Below are 16,417 nucleotides of genomic sequence, written 5' to 3' on the forward strand. Positions count from 1 at the left end.
GTTGAGCATAAGACCTGCTAGGTCCCTTGGAGATTGGCTTGCACATAGGCAGCTACCCCCGGAGGCTTAGGAGAGAGGCCTGATAGGGATCCGGGGTAGAGACAAACTCAGCCTCGACATCGACTCTGCTATTCCCCAGGGGTGGATGAGTCATGACCCCTATCCCAAACCCAACACCCCCACAATGGCTAGGCGTGTTTACTAGGCATGATATTCTCTTGGCAGTCCATGGCGCCGATGAGGGTTGTGGTTTGCTCACTTTTTCTATTGGTCCCCATGACAGATTAGGAGATCAGAGTCCCCTTTGGAGGATTTCAGTGGAGCTGTACCTTACAGAGGGTGAGGGTGATCAGATTTTAGGCACATGAGTGGCACACAAACCCCCCGCCGGCCAAGGTGGCCGAGGAGAGACTTTGGCGGTTATGGATTTGGGAGAGCTGGCCCCTCACGCACCTTCAATGGGACCCAGTGAAGTGGACTTGGCGTGATCCTGCTGATTGGGAGGAGACTCTAGATACCCCCTTTTTTGCATACACAGCGCGGCTAGGGCGCAGGATTCAGATGCCAAAAGTTGATAGCACCCCGACATCAGCAGTACATTGGCAATCACGCCTCTCACAATGATTTCTCTCAGATTTTTGGAAGAGGCTCTGGGACAGTTTTCGGCCTCAAAAGATCACCCTCTTTCTTTGGTTGATGGCACACAAGAGCTTGGTGGTTGGCCACTGGTGGTCGACCAACAGCTTGTCCGAGGTGCGGCCACCCTCAGGAGTCTCAACAACACTATCTTTGGGATTGACCGAAGGCTCAACAAATTTGACAGCAAATTCTCCGCATTTTCACGATGGACAGGACCTCGACCCGTATCATTTCATGGGGCACTGTCGCTTGGGCCACAAAGGCTGAGGTTGTCATGGCTTATGAGGAGGAAGGTGGGGGGCTAGCCCTTCAAGTCTCTCACCTTCACATTTCGGCAGTACCAGTCCCTGTCCCATCTACTAATCACTAGAGTCCAAGCTCGTGCCAGAGATGGGAGATCTGCAGTAGCATTGCAACCTCGCACATATGGAGAGCTAGATGCAGCAAAGCCATCGAGGGTACCCACACTCCGCTTGTGGAGTCAATCAGGAGCATGTAGCTCGACGTCATTCATACCCTCCATGGTTAGTGGAGGAAGTTGCAAGGTGGTTCTAACCACATGCGAAAGCGGCAAGAAGCTTTTTTGAGGCTCTGGCGGCCTGGCCCTTTTCTCCCAGATAGAGGTGGTGATCCCACTTGGCATTACAAACCCCCCCACCCGACCCCACCCCTCCCCTCCTTATGAGATAGTCTTCTCCTCATAAAGCGGCCAGCCGGAGGAGAAGTGCATCTTTATCCACCTTTTGATTCTTTGATCCCCGCCCCGTATGTGAGGGCGAGTTTCTATCTAGCCCTTCGTTGTTGTATTTAGCCCTTCGTGGCTGGTTTTTTTTGTTAACTAATAGAAGGATCTGTTTCCCAGCAAAAAAAAAAAAAAAAGGAAAGCACAAGGTGTGGATAGGCCACCATGAGGCAAGCATCACTCTCATTACCATATGATACTTAAGGACCTTGGTAACGGGAGGAGAGGTCACCACCAACAAAGCAATAAATTAGGAAAGCACAAGGTGGAAATAGGCCACCGTGAGGAAAGTGTCGCTATCACCATATGACACTGAAGGACCAGGGGCTGAAACTTACATTGTAGAGGGCATACATGCATTCATAAGAAAAAAATGGAGTTTCAAACACAAACAACGATAAAACGGAAAAAGAGTTCACACACACACACACACACACACACATTAATTTAAAATGAAATTTATAAATATAGCATTAATATATTAATTTAGCCCATGCAATACCACCCTGATTTCTAAACAATCAATACACAAACTGACCATCACAACATGCAGAGGATGCTTGTCTGTCAAGCCCGGAGTGGTAAAAGGTTCATCAAGGCTCCCTGTTGCACGCTGTTTCAACTCTTGCAGCTGCAAAGAAAATTGAGAGTGCACAAAAATAAATAGGTGCCACCAATTTATGAAAAAGAACCCTTATATATATTGTGCCTTAGCACCCAAGCCACCTAGATGAACATGGGTGCCTTGTTGAGTAAGGACCTTTACAGGCATCTCCCCTTCCCATGAGAGATGGGTGGGTGAGATCTCCCCTTTTGACAGGTGGGGAACATATCTGTTAAGACCCTGCATTTCAAATTCCATTAGAATACAAAACAAAGTACCAGGGCAGGAAGGCTTGAACTTTTCCCAGATCGCTCATCTGGAAGATACTCCGAGATGGAATTGGTCAAAAGAAGTGCTCGAAGATATTCCACAACTGCCTGTGCATCGGTTGCATGTTCTCTCTGCTCAAATCGTTTGATAACAGCCTCAGGACTACAGAATCAGAAAATCAGGCAAGTTTAATTAGTATCATTCAAAAGGAGGTTTAACTTCCAAACCAAGTGAAAGCAGTGCTTTGGTCAAAGTCAACATTTGGGGCTGCATCAACATAAGTGTATTTCCAGACATGCAGCATAAAGATCGAAGTGGGTGACCTCATACCCTTTGTTTACCCAATAAAGATTCTTTCATCGGTAAAGAAATGTAAATCTAAGAAAGCAAACAACATGTAAAAACTAATAAGTAAATTAGCTCTTCTCTCTTTGGCTCTTGAGACTTGGTTCTTCATGCGGAATGTCCTCTTCTCTTGTGCTTGGCTTTGGGGAGCATCTTGCCCTCACGGTTTTCACCCTTCACATAACGTAAACTTGGGTTTGACCTCTCTGGCAAATACTCCCATCTCTTGTACCTTTTGAGTCACCCTCACGCAAGAGTTTCCCAACATGATTCTCTTCTTGTCAAGATCAACACGGACCCGTTATATGTTAGAAGACACAAACACATGTGCACATACTCGTCTTTGGGTTTAACCGGGCGTCCCCGACCCTTGGCACACATACACAGATCTGCTCACAAACATAACTCAAATGAACAAATAAATGCACAAACAGTTCCTTGGTTTTTACACCAGTTCCTACTATAGTCCAATTACTCATGTTGGTGTCTCACTATGGTAGCCTAACAGTATTCATATCCATGTACCCAGTTCTGATTTCCTTCACTGATAAACAATGCCTCCATGAGATGGCTAGTTCCATGACTCTTGTACAAAAGATTTAGTGTTGTTCAATCTCAGAGTTGCTCCTTTTGGATACAACTTGCATAAGAACCCTCGAGTTCTAAAATACTCAATTCCCTGCGGTGGAATATAAACCTTGAGCATTCTCCATTGTTCCTAGTTCCTTGGATGTCAAAATACAAAGGCTAGTGACATCCCCTCGGCTATTAATCAGTTGTCTTCAATTGACAAGCTTCTTGATATGCCTATAAAACCTGTGGATACTCCGCAAAGAAGTTCTCATCCACCCACTTGGCAATGATAGCCGAATAATTCTTGAACTTGACAAGGTACTTTCTAGTAACCTTGCCATGCGATCCCCTTCCTTTTTATGAAAGACAATCTACTTGAGTTGAAGAACTTCCTCTAGCTCTATAACTTCCAGTGGATCCTCATTCACGAGTTCCAAAGGTTCGGAACCCTTATAAGCTCTTACGAGACTCACATGAAAAGCATTGTCAATCCTCCAATGATCGGGTAATGCTAGTTTGAAAGCCACATGTCACGTGCATCCCCCACTTGGATGCCACGTAGACATTTCTGTACAGAAGGTGCAGGACCTGGGATGGTGAACTGGTCCCATGTGAGTCCAATCTGGGACGAGTCAGCCAGGGATCCATCTGAGTCGTCTGAGGTCAGGTGTGCATTGTCCTGCACATGAGTCCAAGGTCAGGTGTGCACTGTCTTGCACATGAAACAGTGCCAGTCCGCGCTGTGAGTCTCCCTCTAGAATGATGTCAGTGGTTCTGTGTATCTGGTATGGTACCGGATGCCAGATCACTGAGTAGATTAGGTTTAGGACAAGGGGCCAGCCCATAAGGCTACCCGGATCTGAGTGTGGGCACGGGAATGGTGTAGAACCACCCCCATGAGGGCCAGGAAGGCCCAGGCTGAACCCACCAGCCATGGAGGGGCTGTAGGACAGCCCTAGGGCACAGATCAGGCAATCTCCAGGGGATTACAGCCTTTAGATGGCTGTAGGGCATGTATGGGGCAGCCCATACAGGCTGCCCAGCCTTGGGATTGTGGACAAAAGTGGTGTCCAACCAATCAGAAGCAGGCGCATCACTTTCAGCCTGTTAGGGAAAAAAGGCAGTATTTTTTGGGATTTAATTCAGCATTTATTGCTGAATTTCACCAGTCGTGGGACAATAAGCTATTTTTCAGCTGGCCGACTGCTCCTGAGGAGGAGTATAAATAGGGTAGGCCTAAATCCCATCATTCATCTCAGTTTTCACCAAGTGCTCAAGCCAATCAAGGGCCAGTCAAGCCAAGGAGATTGCCAAGCAAAGGGGTGGACTTCTGAAGGTCAAGGGCAGGATTTTCCAGCCAAGAAAAGGTCAAGTTTTCTGTATTTGTTTTCAGATTTACATCATTCTAATAAAGCAAATACACCATCCGTGGTGGGGGCCCTACAGAGGGTAATTGGGACCCAATACTGTGTCCTCTCCATCTCCCCCTTCTCTCTCTATTTTCTGCACATCTCCTTTCAGTTTGTGCGTTAATTCCATCGCGAAAAGAGTGCTGATTTCTGAGTTTTGAAGTACCGATCCTTCTCCGAAGCTTCCGCATATTACACCACATCGTTGATCTTTTCCAATATTTGGAAAGGTCCATAATACCTATTGGACAACTTAGGATAAACCTTCTCTTTGCTCTTCTTCTTTCGAAGCTTTGCTTTCTCAAACTTCAAGAATACCCAATCACCTTCGAAACTCGTTGAGGTTGCGTAACAAGCTTATCACTGCTAAATCACATTAATCCACTTTTAACCATGGCTGAAAATTGAAGTAAAACTTGTGAACTTTCAGCCAACAATACTTAAGCCAAATAGATGGAAGAATAAATGAGAGAGAGACACGACACAGCATAGACCTTGGAACGGCCGGGCCCCTTCACAGGAATATGAATTATTCCTCCAGAATTTTACGAGTGTATGGGCTGATTTGAATCAGCATGGTACCGCCATCAAACAAGATAGAAAACAAAGCCTTTGGAATCTCCTAGTTTGTATATGGTGGCCTACCACACACACATAAGTGTTGGAGAAACTCACCCGTCTGTGTGCCACCCCAATGGCCTACCAATGGGTCACACAACCGGTTATCTTCTCTTGTGGCAAGGATGCTCACAAGAGTGAAGTCTTTTGATGGAAGAAAATCAGCAAGCTCTTCTTCAACTCTTCAAAGCCTCTTCTTAAGTAGCACCTCCGTCTTCACATGATAGCCTTCTCTCTTGAAAAATGGTTCTCTATACTTGGTAGAGAAGAAGCTAGTCTTCTTGCCTTCCCGCTCTCAAAAATGCACAAGTTTACATGAACTCTCCTCTTCCAAAATGAAGGGAATCACCTCCTTTTATAGGTGAATTCCTTTCTAAAAAGCTTTCTTAGTTCAAAATAGAAAAAGATTACACGTGTTAGGTTGCATGGGAAACTTTTACACATGTTTTAGTTTGCATGGGAAACTTTTACACATGTTTAGTTTTGCATGGGAAACTTTCCTTTGTCAACAAATAGAAAGAGTTAGTTCTCTTTCTCTCTTTGGAAAATAGAAAGAGATGCTTATAACTCAAGTTCTAAAACGAATTTGCATGTGCAACTGAAAAGACAGTTGCTGAGATGGCTTGGGCGAGTCGCCACGTCACCTCAAAAAAAATTTAAAATTTAAAAATTTTGCTTTTTTTAAATTTTAAAAAATTTACTTTTTTTTTTAAATTTTAAAAAAATTTACTTTTTTTAAATTTTAAAAAAATTACTTTTTAAAAATTTTTAAAAAATAGACCAGGGGGGTTTTCGACCGCTCTGATTCCGATTCCAACCTCTGTTTTCCCAAAAGTCGCTAGATGTTGGGATAAAGGCATTATGCCCACCCTTATAGTGTGTACAAGCCCATAAGTTATAGTACATAGTACACTTAGTACCTTTAATGTACTAAGTGCACTATGTGTACTAGTGCAATATACATGTGTGATAGGGGAGTCACACACTCATTGCTTGATGAGTTGACTTATCCCCACAACTCTCTCTCTCTCTCTCTTGCTTCTCTGTGTATGTCTCCCACACATGAACTCTCTCCCATTCAACTGGTATCAGAGCATAGGCAAAGGCAAGAGCAATTGAGGACTGAATTTCAGTCTCATCTGTTGGGTAGAGTCGCTGCAAAACCATACAGGCTGAATTGATGATTGTAGCTTTCGTTTCAGCACTGTAGTAACCTGGAAGCTGAAGTATCCGGCGAAGAGGAGGATAAGCGCAGCGAAGTGCAGGCAAGCTTGCTCGTAGGCGTTGAGACGCTTGGTCACAAGCGGTGAACGTATAGAACACCTGTAGCGCTACTAGGCGAAGGCTTTCGAGCGCTGGGCGTAGACTGGCTGCTGGGCGTGAGCGAGCGCATCGTAGCGTGTAGCGCTACACGGCGAAGGCTACTAGGCGAAGTCGTCAACTGGCTACCGGCGCTAGGCGTCAATACAACAGGCGACGTGTCCACGTCACCCAAAGTGCAGTGGCGTCGTTAAGGACGAGAATGGATTTCGCCCCAACGTCAGTCTCGCGCAGGAGCTTCATGCAAACGATGCCTTCTCCGCTGGGAGTAGCACCGAGCCGAGGTGAAGAGGCGAGCTCAAGAGCAGTGGAGAGCGCCGTATTGTGAAGGATACGTGGAAGTGGGCATCTGAGGTTATCAGAGTGAGCCTGCTGGCTCCCAATGCTGCAGTTGCTGTTGCCATTCTAATCACTTCCCAGCATGCGGTGGAGCTGCCTCAAGAAGCTCACCCTTTTGCAGCAGCAACAGAATCAGCATCAACATCAGCAAGTTTTGCCCCCCCCCCTTTTTCTGCATCAGATTTCTGCAACAGCATCAACAGAAATTCAGCCTGCAAAGCTCAGAGAAATTCAAAAATTAAGAGGTATTTGCCTTCAATTTTGGGAATTTCTTATCAATTCAATCAATTGAGCAGGTACAAGTGCCGAATTGCTCAATTTCTGAGCAAAATTGGCAAAATTGGGTGACATTGGTCACAATCAGGATCAATTTGCAAGAAATTGGATGTCGAAATTTGGGGCTTTTGATGTAATTGTGCAATTAAGCATTCATACATGCTGTATGATGTGAGAAATCGCACATTCGGGCAAAATTGCAGCAAATTGCAGTGCAAATCAAGGGGCTTTTGTGCCGATTGGGTTGATTTGCATGCAAGCACTCGCATTTGATGCTTTGAGCAATGTGTTGATGCCTGACAAGCACTCAATGTGCCTGTAAATCAAGGGGCTTTCATGTATTGGATGTATATGTGGCCAGGGGGAAGCATTTCGAAGACTCTGGATGCCTTCATGTGCGTTAATGTACCATGTATGATCAGAAATAGATCTTAAATCAAGGGGCTTTTCAAGATTTTATGCTTGTTGAGCTCGGCAAAGCAGCAGGCAAGACTTTTATGCCTTGAATCCTCAAAAATCAGCTTGCAGTCAAGGGGCTTTTGCCCAATTTCTGTTCGGAACTGTTGTATGCAGTGTTCGGGACTGTAAAAGTCTGATTTTCACTCATTTGGACAGCCAGGAGAGCATTTATTGCTACTGTACCTGCTGGTACAGATTTGGCACAGCTTTCTGCAAGTTTTGGCATGGCTGTACACTGATTTGAGTGAGGAAAAGGTTCAATTTCAGCTGCTGTACTTGCCGGTACAGGTTTGGTACATCATTGGTGAGCACTTAGTACTGCTGTACAGTACTTTGGAAGGGGAACAGAGCACATTTAAGGTGCTGTCCTAAATCTGCAGCAACCAGATTTTGGTGATTTCATCACATAAAGTGGGAGAAAAGTTGCATTTGTGCTTCCGCAGTGGGAGATAAAGCTTGGGAGAACAACTGTGAGCACTTTGTGTGCTTTTGGTGCAGTGTTTGCACATTTTGCAGGGAGTCAGGCATTGACAGGTTGCATATTGCTATGGCAACCACAGGTGAGAGCTCTTCATTGCTTCACATCAAGAAGCTTGAAGGCTCACATAACTATGATATTTGGCAAACCCAGTGCTATAATGTGTTGCTCCAGAAGAAGCAGCACAAGCCTATCAAAGAAAGGGGTGTAAAGCCCGCTTCTCTTACTGCTGAAGAGTGGGAAGATATGGATGAGCTGGCAAGATCTACTATCATGTTGTCTGTGTCAGACTCTTTACTTTTCAGCATTCGTGAAGAGAAGACAGCTTGGGGAATGTGGCAAAGATTGCAGGACTTGTATGCCCAGCAAAGTGCCTCAAGCAAAGTGTATTGGTTGAAGAAACTCATAGGTCTTCAGATGAAGGAAGGGGCGTCTATGACAGCCCATCTAAATGAGTTTAATGGTATTGTCAGCCAAGTTATAAATCAAAAGTTGGCAATGGACGATGAGTTCAAAGCCACCTTTCTTTTATGCACTTTGCCAGAGAGTTGGGACACATTCAGGACAGCCACTAGCAATTCGAATGCTATGCTGTCATATGCAGATGTTGAGGGTGCTCTCCTTCAAGAGGAGATGAACAGGAAAAACAACTCTGTTGGAAAGTCCAATGCAATGAATGCACGTGGGAGATCCCAACAAAGGGGTAAAAGCCAAGAAAGGGGAAGGAGCAAGTCCCGCTCCAAAAAGGACTTGGAATGCCATTATTGTGGCAAGAAGATTGTGGCAAGAAGGGACACATCAAAAAGCAATGCTACAAATGGAAAAATGATCAAAAGGAAAAGGGAAAAGGCAAAGACAAAGCCAAAGATGAAGCCAAAGATGTAAAGCCAAAGGGCAAAAGTGGAGTCAAGATTGAAGAAATCAATGTGTCACATGCAGTGACAGTGAGGATGAGGTCCTATTTACGTCTTCACTTGATGCCCATTCACTTCTTACAAGTGGTCATGGTATGCACTCATGGATCATTGATTCAGGTGCCTCCTTTCATGTCACAGGTTGCAGAGACTTGTTTGTCAGGTATACTGCTGGCAATGAAGGAGTGGTTTATTTGGGTGATAACCATGCATGCAAGATTCTTGGCAGAGGTGTTGTGAGGCTTGTGTTTTCAGATGGCTCACAGCTTATGCTCCATGATGTCAGGCATGTGCCTGACATCAAGAAGAATCTGCTTTCTACTGGACAGCTTGATGATGCTGATTATGTTACCACATTTGGTCGTGGAAAGTGGAAAATTAGTAAGGGCTCACTGGTTGTTGCCAGCGGCTCTAAGGTGGACACTCTTTATTTCATGCATGCAGGTGTTTGTCACCATGCTAATGTAAATGCAACCGAGCTGCCGAAAATTTCTATGTGGCATAGCCGGTTGGGACACATGAGTGTCAAGGGAATGGAGCAATTGTCTCGTTTGGGTTACTTGCCTTCTCTAAAGTTTTCAAGTTTTCAGTTTTGTGAGCATTGTATATATGGCAGGCAACTACAGTGCCCCCACAAGAAAGCTCTTGGACAGAAAGATGCTCAGTTAGAGCTTGTGCATACAGATGTATGTGAGATGCCTCAGCTTTCTTTGGAAGGGGCAAAATATTTTGTGTCTTTTATTGATGATGCCACACATAAAGTGTGGGTCTATCCTCTTCGTTTGAAGAGTGATACATTCTCAGTGTTTCAGAAGTTTGTTGCTCATGTTGAGAATCAAACAGGCAAAACACTGAAGGCTTTGCGTTCCGACAATGGTGGAGAGTATATGTCCAAACAGTTTCAGGACTTTTGTGATGCTAAAGGCATCAAGAGGGAGCTCTCTACTCCTTATGATCCTCCACAAAACGGGACAGCAGAGAGGATGAACAGAACCATACAGGAGAAGGTCCGTTCTATGTTGTCACATGCTGCATTACCTCATGGTTTTTGGGCTGAAGCTGTTATGACAGCCGTTCATCTTATAAACAGGTCACCTAACACGAGGCTTGGTGGGAAAGTGCCAGAAGAAGTATGGACAGGGAAGCCTCCGTCCTACAAGCACTTGAAAGTGTTTGGTTGCGTTGCGTACGTGCACATACGCAGGGAAATGCACACCAAACTTGATCCTAAGTCTCACAAATGCATATTCCTAGGATATGGTGACAAAGGTAAAATGGGGTATAGACTTTGGGATCCCGTGAATAGAAAGATTATACGCAGCAATGATGTCGTTTTTTATGAAACATGCATGTATAAGGAGCCTGCAAGGCAACAGGAGCCTGGCAAAGTCATCTTTGATGATGATGGACATCATGGACAACAACCAAGGGCTGTAAATCAGCCATTACAGCAGGAAAACCAGCCCTTAAATGGTGCTGAAAATGGTCCAAATGGACAGCCAGAGATGGCAGAAGATATCCCTATGGATATACCACAGTTAGAGGAAATACCGGGCATTCTACTAGTGGAAGATACTTCTCCCACTCTGTTTTCTGTTCTGTCACATAGTACTTTAACAAATCCAATATGACTAAATTTGCTATTTCACTCCAGTCATCCGTCTGTGGATGATACGAGGAGAAAATATCCAATTTCATTCCCATATTATCAAACAATGCCCTCCAAAACAAACTGGTGGTCTTGGGATCTCTATCACCAATAAGACTTGGGCATTCCATGATGTTACTATTGATGAGCCGCCACTTCTTGGAGACCCATACGAGTCTGATGATGATTCCCAGTCTATTGTTCCAACTGGACAACCTCAGTCAGTTGTAGAGGTTGAGCCCACGGCTGGAGATGAGCCCACGTAGCAGCAAGAGGCTCCGCATTCTGTTGGAGTACCCAGGTGGTTGTTAGACACCCTTCGGGAGTCGGGTGTTACGGAGCTTCCCTCCCACTGGACCACAAAGGACAGACCTCGAAGATCGCCTAGAGTTCGTGACAAAAGTCATTCAGTAGAGCTCTTACAGGTAAACTATGCTTTGATGTCTCGTATCATGCGGGACAAAGAGCCCACTTCCGTCAAGGAAGCCCTTTCTCAGGATACTCGGAGGAAAGCCATGCAAGTGGAACTAGATGCCATAGAGAAGAATAAAACTTGGGAGTTCATTCAACCATCAAAACGGTCAGCCATTGGGTCTTTAAGACCAAGTATATGTCAGATGGGTCGATGGACAAACACAAAGCCAGACTTGTGGCTAAGGGTTATGCTCAGCGGCCTGGCATCGACTATGAGGATACCTTTTCACCAACAATGAGGATGACCACAATTCGGACCGTTCTTTCCCTTGCCTCTTCACAACGGTGGCCATATATCAGATGGATGTCAAATCCGCATTCCTTAATGGTGACTTGCAGGAGGAGGTGTATGTTGAGCAACCTCCAGGCTTTGAGGTTCCAGAATCAAAGGAGATGGTTTACAGGTTGAGGAAGGCCTTGTATGGTCTTAAGTGGGCTCCCAAGGCTTGGAATCAGAAGATTGATTCCTTCTTTCTATGGACTGGATTTCAGAGATCAGTTGCAGATCCTAACTTGTATCTCTTTCGGGAATGCAATTTGATCATGTTGATCATCCTTTATGTGGATGACCTCATTCTCACCAGCGGTCATGTGGAGCACATTGTAGTAACGAAGGCTGCCTTGTCAAAGGAGTTTGAGATGACCGACTTAGGTTTACTCCACTTCTTCTTGGGATTGGAGATCTGGCAAACCCAGAGAGGGTTCTTTGTATCTCAGTAGCGCTATGTTCATGAGTTGCTTGAGGCCTTTGGGATGGAGAACTTCAAGCCTATCACGTCACCGATGGACCCGAACATGAAGCTTACAGTGAATGATCCTTGTGAGCTGGTCGATGCCTCTGTGTCGAAAGCTGGTTGGTTCATTGATCTAGTTACTAAACACTAGATTGGACTTGAGCTTTCCTGTGGGGCTCTTGAGCTCATTCATGCAGACGCCTTTGAAGTCTCATTGGGACGCAAGATTGCAGATCTTGCGGTATCTGCAGGGTACGAAGGATCTTGGACTCTTCTATGACACTGGAGGAAAAACAAAGGACCAAGTCTGACTCCGAGGCTGGAGTGACTCAGATTGGGGAGGAGATCCAAACACGAGGAGATGTACATCAAGCTACCGATTTACCCTCAGCTCAAGAGCTATATCATGGAGCAACAAGAGACAACCAACTATTGCCTTGTCGTCTACAAAGGCAGAGTACCGAGTTGGTTGTGTTGCTGCTTGCGAGATTGCGTGGCTGCGGAGGTTGCTTGGCGAGATTGGGTTTCCACAGAAGGAGCCCACGGTCATCCAGTGCGATAACCAGAGCTGTATCGCTATTGCTCGGAACCTGGTCTTCCATGCCCGGACCAAGCACATAGAGATACAATATCACTTTGTTCGTGAGATGATTTTGGCTAGTGACATCTTGCTTGTTTATTGTTCGACGGAGGACAATGCGGTGGACCTCTTCACGAAGTCTCTACCTCAAGCTATGCTCCAACAGCACTCAAGCTCATTGGGGTTGGTTCCACATCTAGAAGCTGAGAGGGGGTGTTAGCAGTCATCTCCTGTTTGTACCAAGGCCTCTATTGTGGGTGTGCCCGCCCATTTTTGGTGTTCCCCCATTTTTCCTCACTTTCCATGTATTTACCCATTTTTTGCTAGGTGTGGGAGGCTTTTTTTTTGCTTGTCGGCTGTATCAGTTGTTGGCCGACTGCACTGTGCTACCCGACCTAACCTGGAGCACTGGCCCACTGTGCTTATTGCTGGTCGTGAGCATCTTTTTGCTGGTCATGAGCATCTGGCTGCTGTTGACCTATTTTGGGCTGGCCGACCAGCAACCTGGGGCCATATAAAATGGCCCCTGCCCCCACACTTGTCATTGTATCATTTCGGGATTTTCTTGTGTATCTAGAGCAGAGTTACACAACTTCTCTCTCCCTCTCTCATCTACGTTTTGTTCTCTACAGCAGTTGTCTTCATTTCCACTGTGCATTCTAACAACAGATCCAGCAAAAGATGCAACACGGTAGCAAATAGAGTGGTCTGCAACAACAGGTGAAGCTAGAGGAAGCACTCCCTAAGGGTATGTACGTAGAACCAGTACAACATTAAGCTCTCATATCAGTTCCAAAGGCCTAGCAACAGGCATGATCAGTTCCAGCGGGTGACCTACCGCTCTGTTAAGGGTAAGGGAAAGACAAGCATGGGGACAGCAGTGGAACAGATGCTCAGTTCTTCAGCAAGACTTGGAAGTGGAGATCAGAAGTGGAAGGTGTTCATACAAAAAAAAGTCAAAGTTAAAGTAGAAGGTTAGGGTTAGTAGTCCAGGGTGGAAGAATGACATAGTGTTCACCCTGTAATCAAGATTAGCAAGAGGGGATGTCACGTGCACGCCCGTGCCATGGCTAATCTCTAGCATGAACCTTAATCCTTGATTAATCATCAGTTAGGACAGCAAATAGGTCATCAACACCATCTTCATCAGGATCATCATCAACAATAGCGACACTAACATCAATAGCATCAACATCATCATTAGCCTCATCATCATCATCATCACCATAAGGGGTCTGGATGACATGTCGACAGCCAGCAGCACTCAGTCGGCAACTCATAGATGGTCTAGGCAACAGGCAGCCAAGCATTAGCATGAAGGCCAACAAGCTTAGGCACACATGAAAGTAAGCACAACAGAGAAAGGAATATAATCATCAAGGCGAGGTTACAACAATGACGAGGCTGTTGTAATCTCCGTGCCCGTGTCAAAGGTTGTGCTGAAGAATCAAGAAGCTGATGAAGTTCCATATCGAAGAGATGAGAATCACGAACAGTGGTTTCCAGCCATCGTAGAATGTTGATGGTGGAGAAGATGGTGGTGGAGTTGGGGTGGCCGAGGAAGGAGAAGGGACCTCGATGGTAAGCTCAAGATGAGAGTGAGAATCATATGAGGGTTCAACAAAGTGAACGTCACGAGAAATCACCAAGGATCGCAACTCCGGATCCCATAATCTGTAAGCTTTGGAATGAGAGCTATATCCCAGGAATTTGCACTTCCTGGACTTGAGATCAAATTTGAATCTGTCAAAGTCAGGGATATGAACATAGGCATCACAACCCAAAACCTTGAAATGAGAGACGGAAGGTTTCTATCCAATAAAAGCCTCCTCTAGAGTCATATGAGAAACTACCTTTGTAGCAGAATGGTTGATGATGTAAACAGCAGTGCTCACAGCTTCTCCAGAGAAAGAGAGAGGAAGATCAGAAGAAGAAAGCATGCTACAGGCCATCTCTTGAACAGCCCTGTTCTTGTGTTCAACCACACCATTCTGCTGAGGAGTGTGAGGTATGGAAAATTGACAGCTTATACCTCTACATAAGCAAAAATTATGGAAGGCTTTGGAGATGAATTCTCCTCCATTGTCGGAGCAGACTTGTCGAACCTTTTGTGTAGCAGCAGTCTTGACCAAAGTCACCCACTCTTGGAAGCAAGAGAAAGCTTGAGATTTCTTTGCCAAGAGATAAACCCAAACTTTGCACAAGTAATCATCAATAATAAGCATAAAGAACGGTGTACCTAGCTCCTTCTTCGGTGGTAGTCCGCATGGGGTGGCACAGGTCAATATAAATGAGCTCCAAAATATGTGAAGCCCGGTGAGGAAAGGCATCTCGGTGTTGCTTGCCATGAAGACAAGCACACAAGTGGAGTGGGAGGGTTTCAGTTGTGGAAGACCCTCGATCATCTGCTAAGAATACAACAACTGTAGAGAAGTATAGTTTAGAATGTCCGGAAGCGAGCATGCCACAAATCCGTATCCACATGAGCTACCAAGCCATGATAGCTGTGAAGAAGTTGCAGCAAATGAGATTGGGACTCATTCAAAGAGAAACCAAAGTCTTTCAACCAATAAAGACCACCTTCCTGGATACCTATGGCAACAATCTGCAAGTGCTCGTGTCGATGATCTCAAGGACAAAACTGTCAAAGTAGACCAATTCGAAAAACTGAGAGGAGATTGTTAGGGAGCTTAGGAACATGAAGCGCATCCCGAATGGTGGAAGGCTGGCCCGGAGAAGAGTTAAGTCACACATTACCAACCAAAGATGCCTCCAAGTTGGAAGGATGGACACCGTCAAAGTGCTGGGACGAATGTCATGAAGAATGATCCTGTCATCAACGAGTCATGTGAGTAGTACGCCTATTATCAACCACCCAATCCGTACGACGTGCGATGGAAGGAACATGAGAGTCAAAGGGAAGCTCCTCAATACCGATGAAGACAGTCTCCTTGGTGGAAGAGGATTTTTGAGTTTGGTTAGGTGATGAAGAGGTTTGATTGGGGGGTTTCTTAGCAAAACCACCTTCTCTCTTCTTCTTGCGACAATCAAGCTAAATGTGACCTTTGAGACCACGACAATGACAAGTAATGTCACATGCACTCTGCACTCAGTGCATGGTGACAAGATGGCTCATCATCAGAAGTGCAGCAGTTGTACAGTTTTAGAACCCAGTAGGATGATATTTGTCGTACGCCGTGACCCCATTGTACATCCTCAGTCCAGGATAAGTCAGGCACGAGCTACGTAGGTCATTCCTCAGCCTTAGTGGGTCAGTCAGTCAGTCAAGTCCCTTAACCCACTTGGAGAGAATCATTCATGCATGTAGAGTCAGTAGAAGCCTTAGGGTTTGCATCAGAAAGCACTCTGCATCCTGCATAATATGCATACATATGCCTGTGCATCATTTAGAACATCCCCAAAGCCTTAGGGAATTTACTGGGATTTATCTGGTATTTTTCCCATATTTATTAGTATTTATTTAGCATTATTTGCATTATTGGGCATTTATAAATATTAACTTTATTAAATGACCAACCTCCAGTTAGTATAAATAGACTTGCCTAGAGCCTCTTTTCCTCATTCAGTCTTCATTGTGCTAAGAGCTCTCCTCCTTCTTGCTTTCAGCCCAAGACTAATCCAGCCCTAGAGCCCATAAGCTTTCTTCTCCAGCCCTTGAGAACCATAGCTTCAGCCCAGCCCTAGGCGCCTGCCTTCAGCATCATTCAGCCCTGAATTCAGCATCAGTTCAGGCCCACAGTTCAGCCCACAGTTCAGCATAGATCAACGCCAGCAATCAGCAATCTTCTCTGCGTTTTTGCACAGCCGTACAGCAGTCCATCTGCGTTTCTGTTCCAGCCGTACAGCAGCCCTGCAGCCTCTGTTTGCTCATGCGTTTCAGTCCACAGCCCTCTCTACACCTCAGCGTTTCTGTCCACAGCAGATTCCAGCCCTGAAGGTTCAGTCTACAGCAGTTTCCAGCCCTGAATCTGCTG

At 45.5% G+C, this 16,417-nt stretch overlaps 1 protein-coding gene across 1 annotated transcript in view; it reads right to left on the reverse strand.

Moving 5' to 3' along the window:
- The window catches only part of LOC147618959 (ATP-dependent zinc metalloprotease FTSH 9, chloroplastic/mitochondrial-like), a 77,957-nt gene that overhangs the window by 50,374 nt on the left and 11,166 nt on the right, over positions 1 to 16,417 (reverse strand). The window contains exons 2-3 of the mRNA XM_086774165.1: positions 2,264 to 2,417; positions 1,920 to 2,012 (exon numbers count right to left, since the gene is read on the reverse strand). Of these exons, the coding sequence (XP_086630291.1) occupies positions 1,920 to 2,012; positions 2,264 to 2,417 (247 nt within the window). The remainder of the gene's footprint in view (positions 1 to 1,919; positions 2,013 to 2,263; positions 2,418 to 16,417) is intronic.

The sequence above is a fragment of the Cibotium barometz genome, chromosome 34, assembly GCF_041138505.1.
Source record: "Cibotium barometz isolate CiBa-2024 chromosome 34, ASM4113850v1, whole genome shotgun sequence".
Taxonomy (NCBI): domain Eukaryota; kingdom Viridiplantae; phylum Streptophyta; class Polypodiopsida; order Cyatheales; family Cibotiaceae; genus Cibotium; species Cibotium barometz.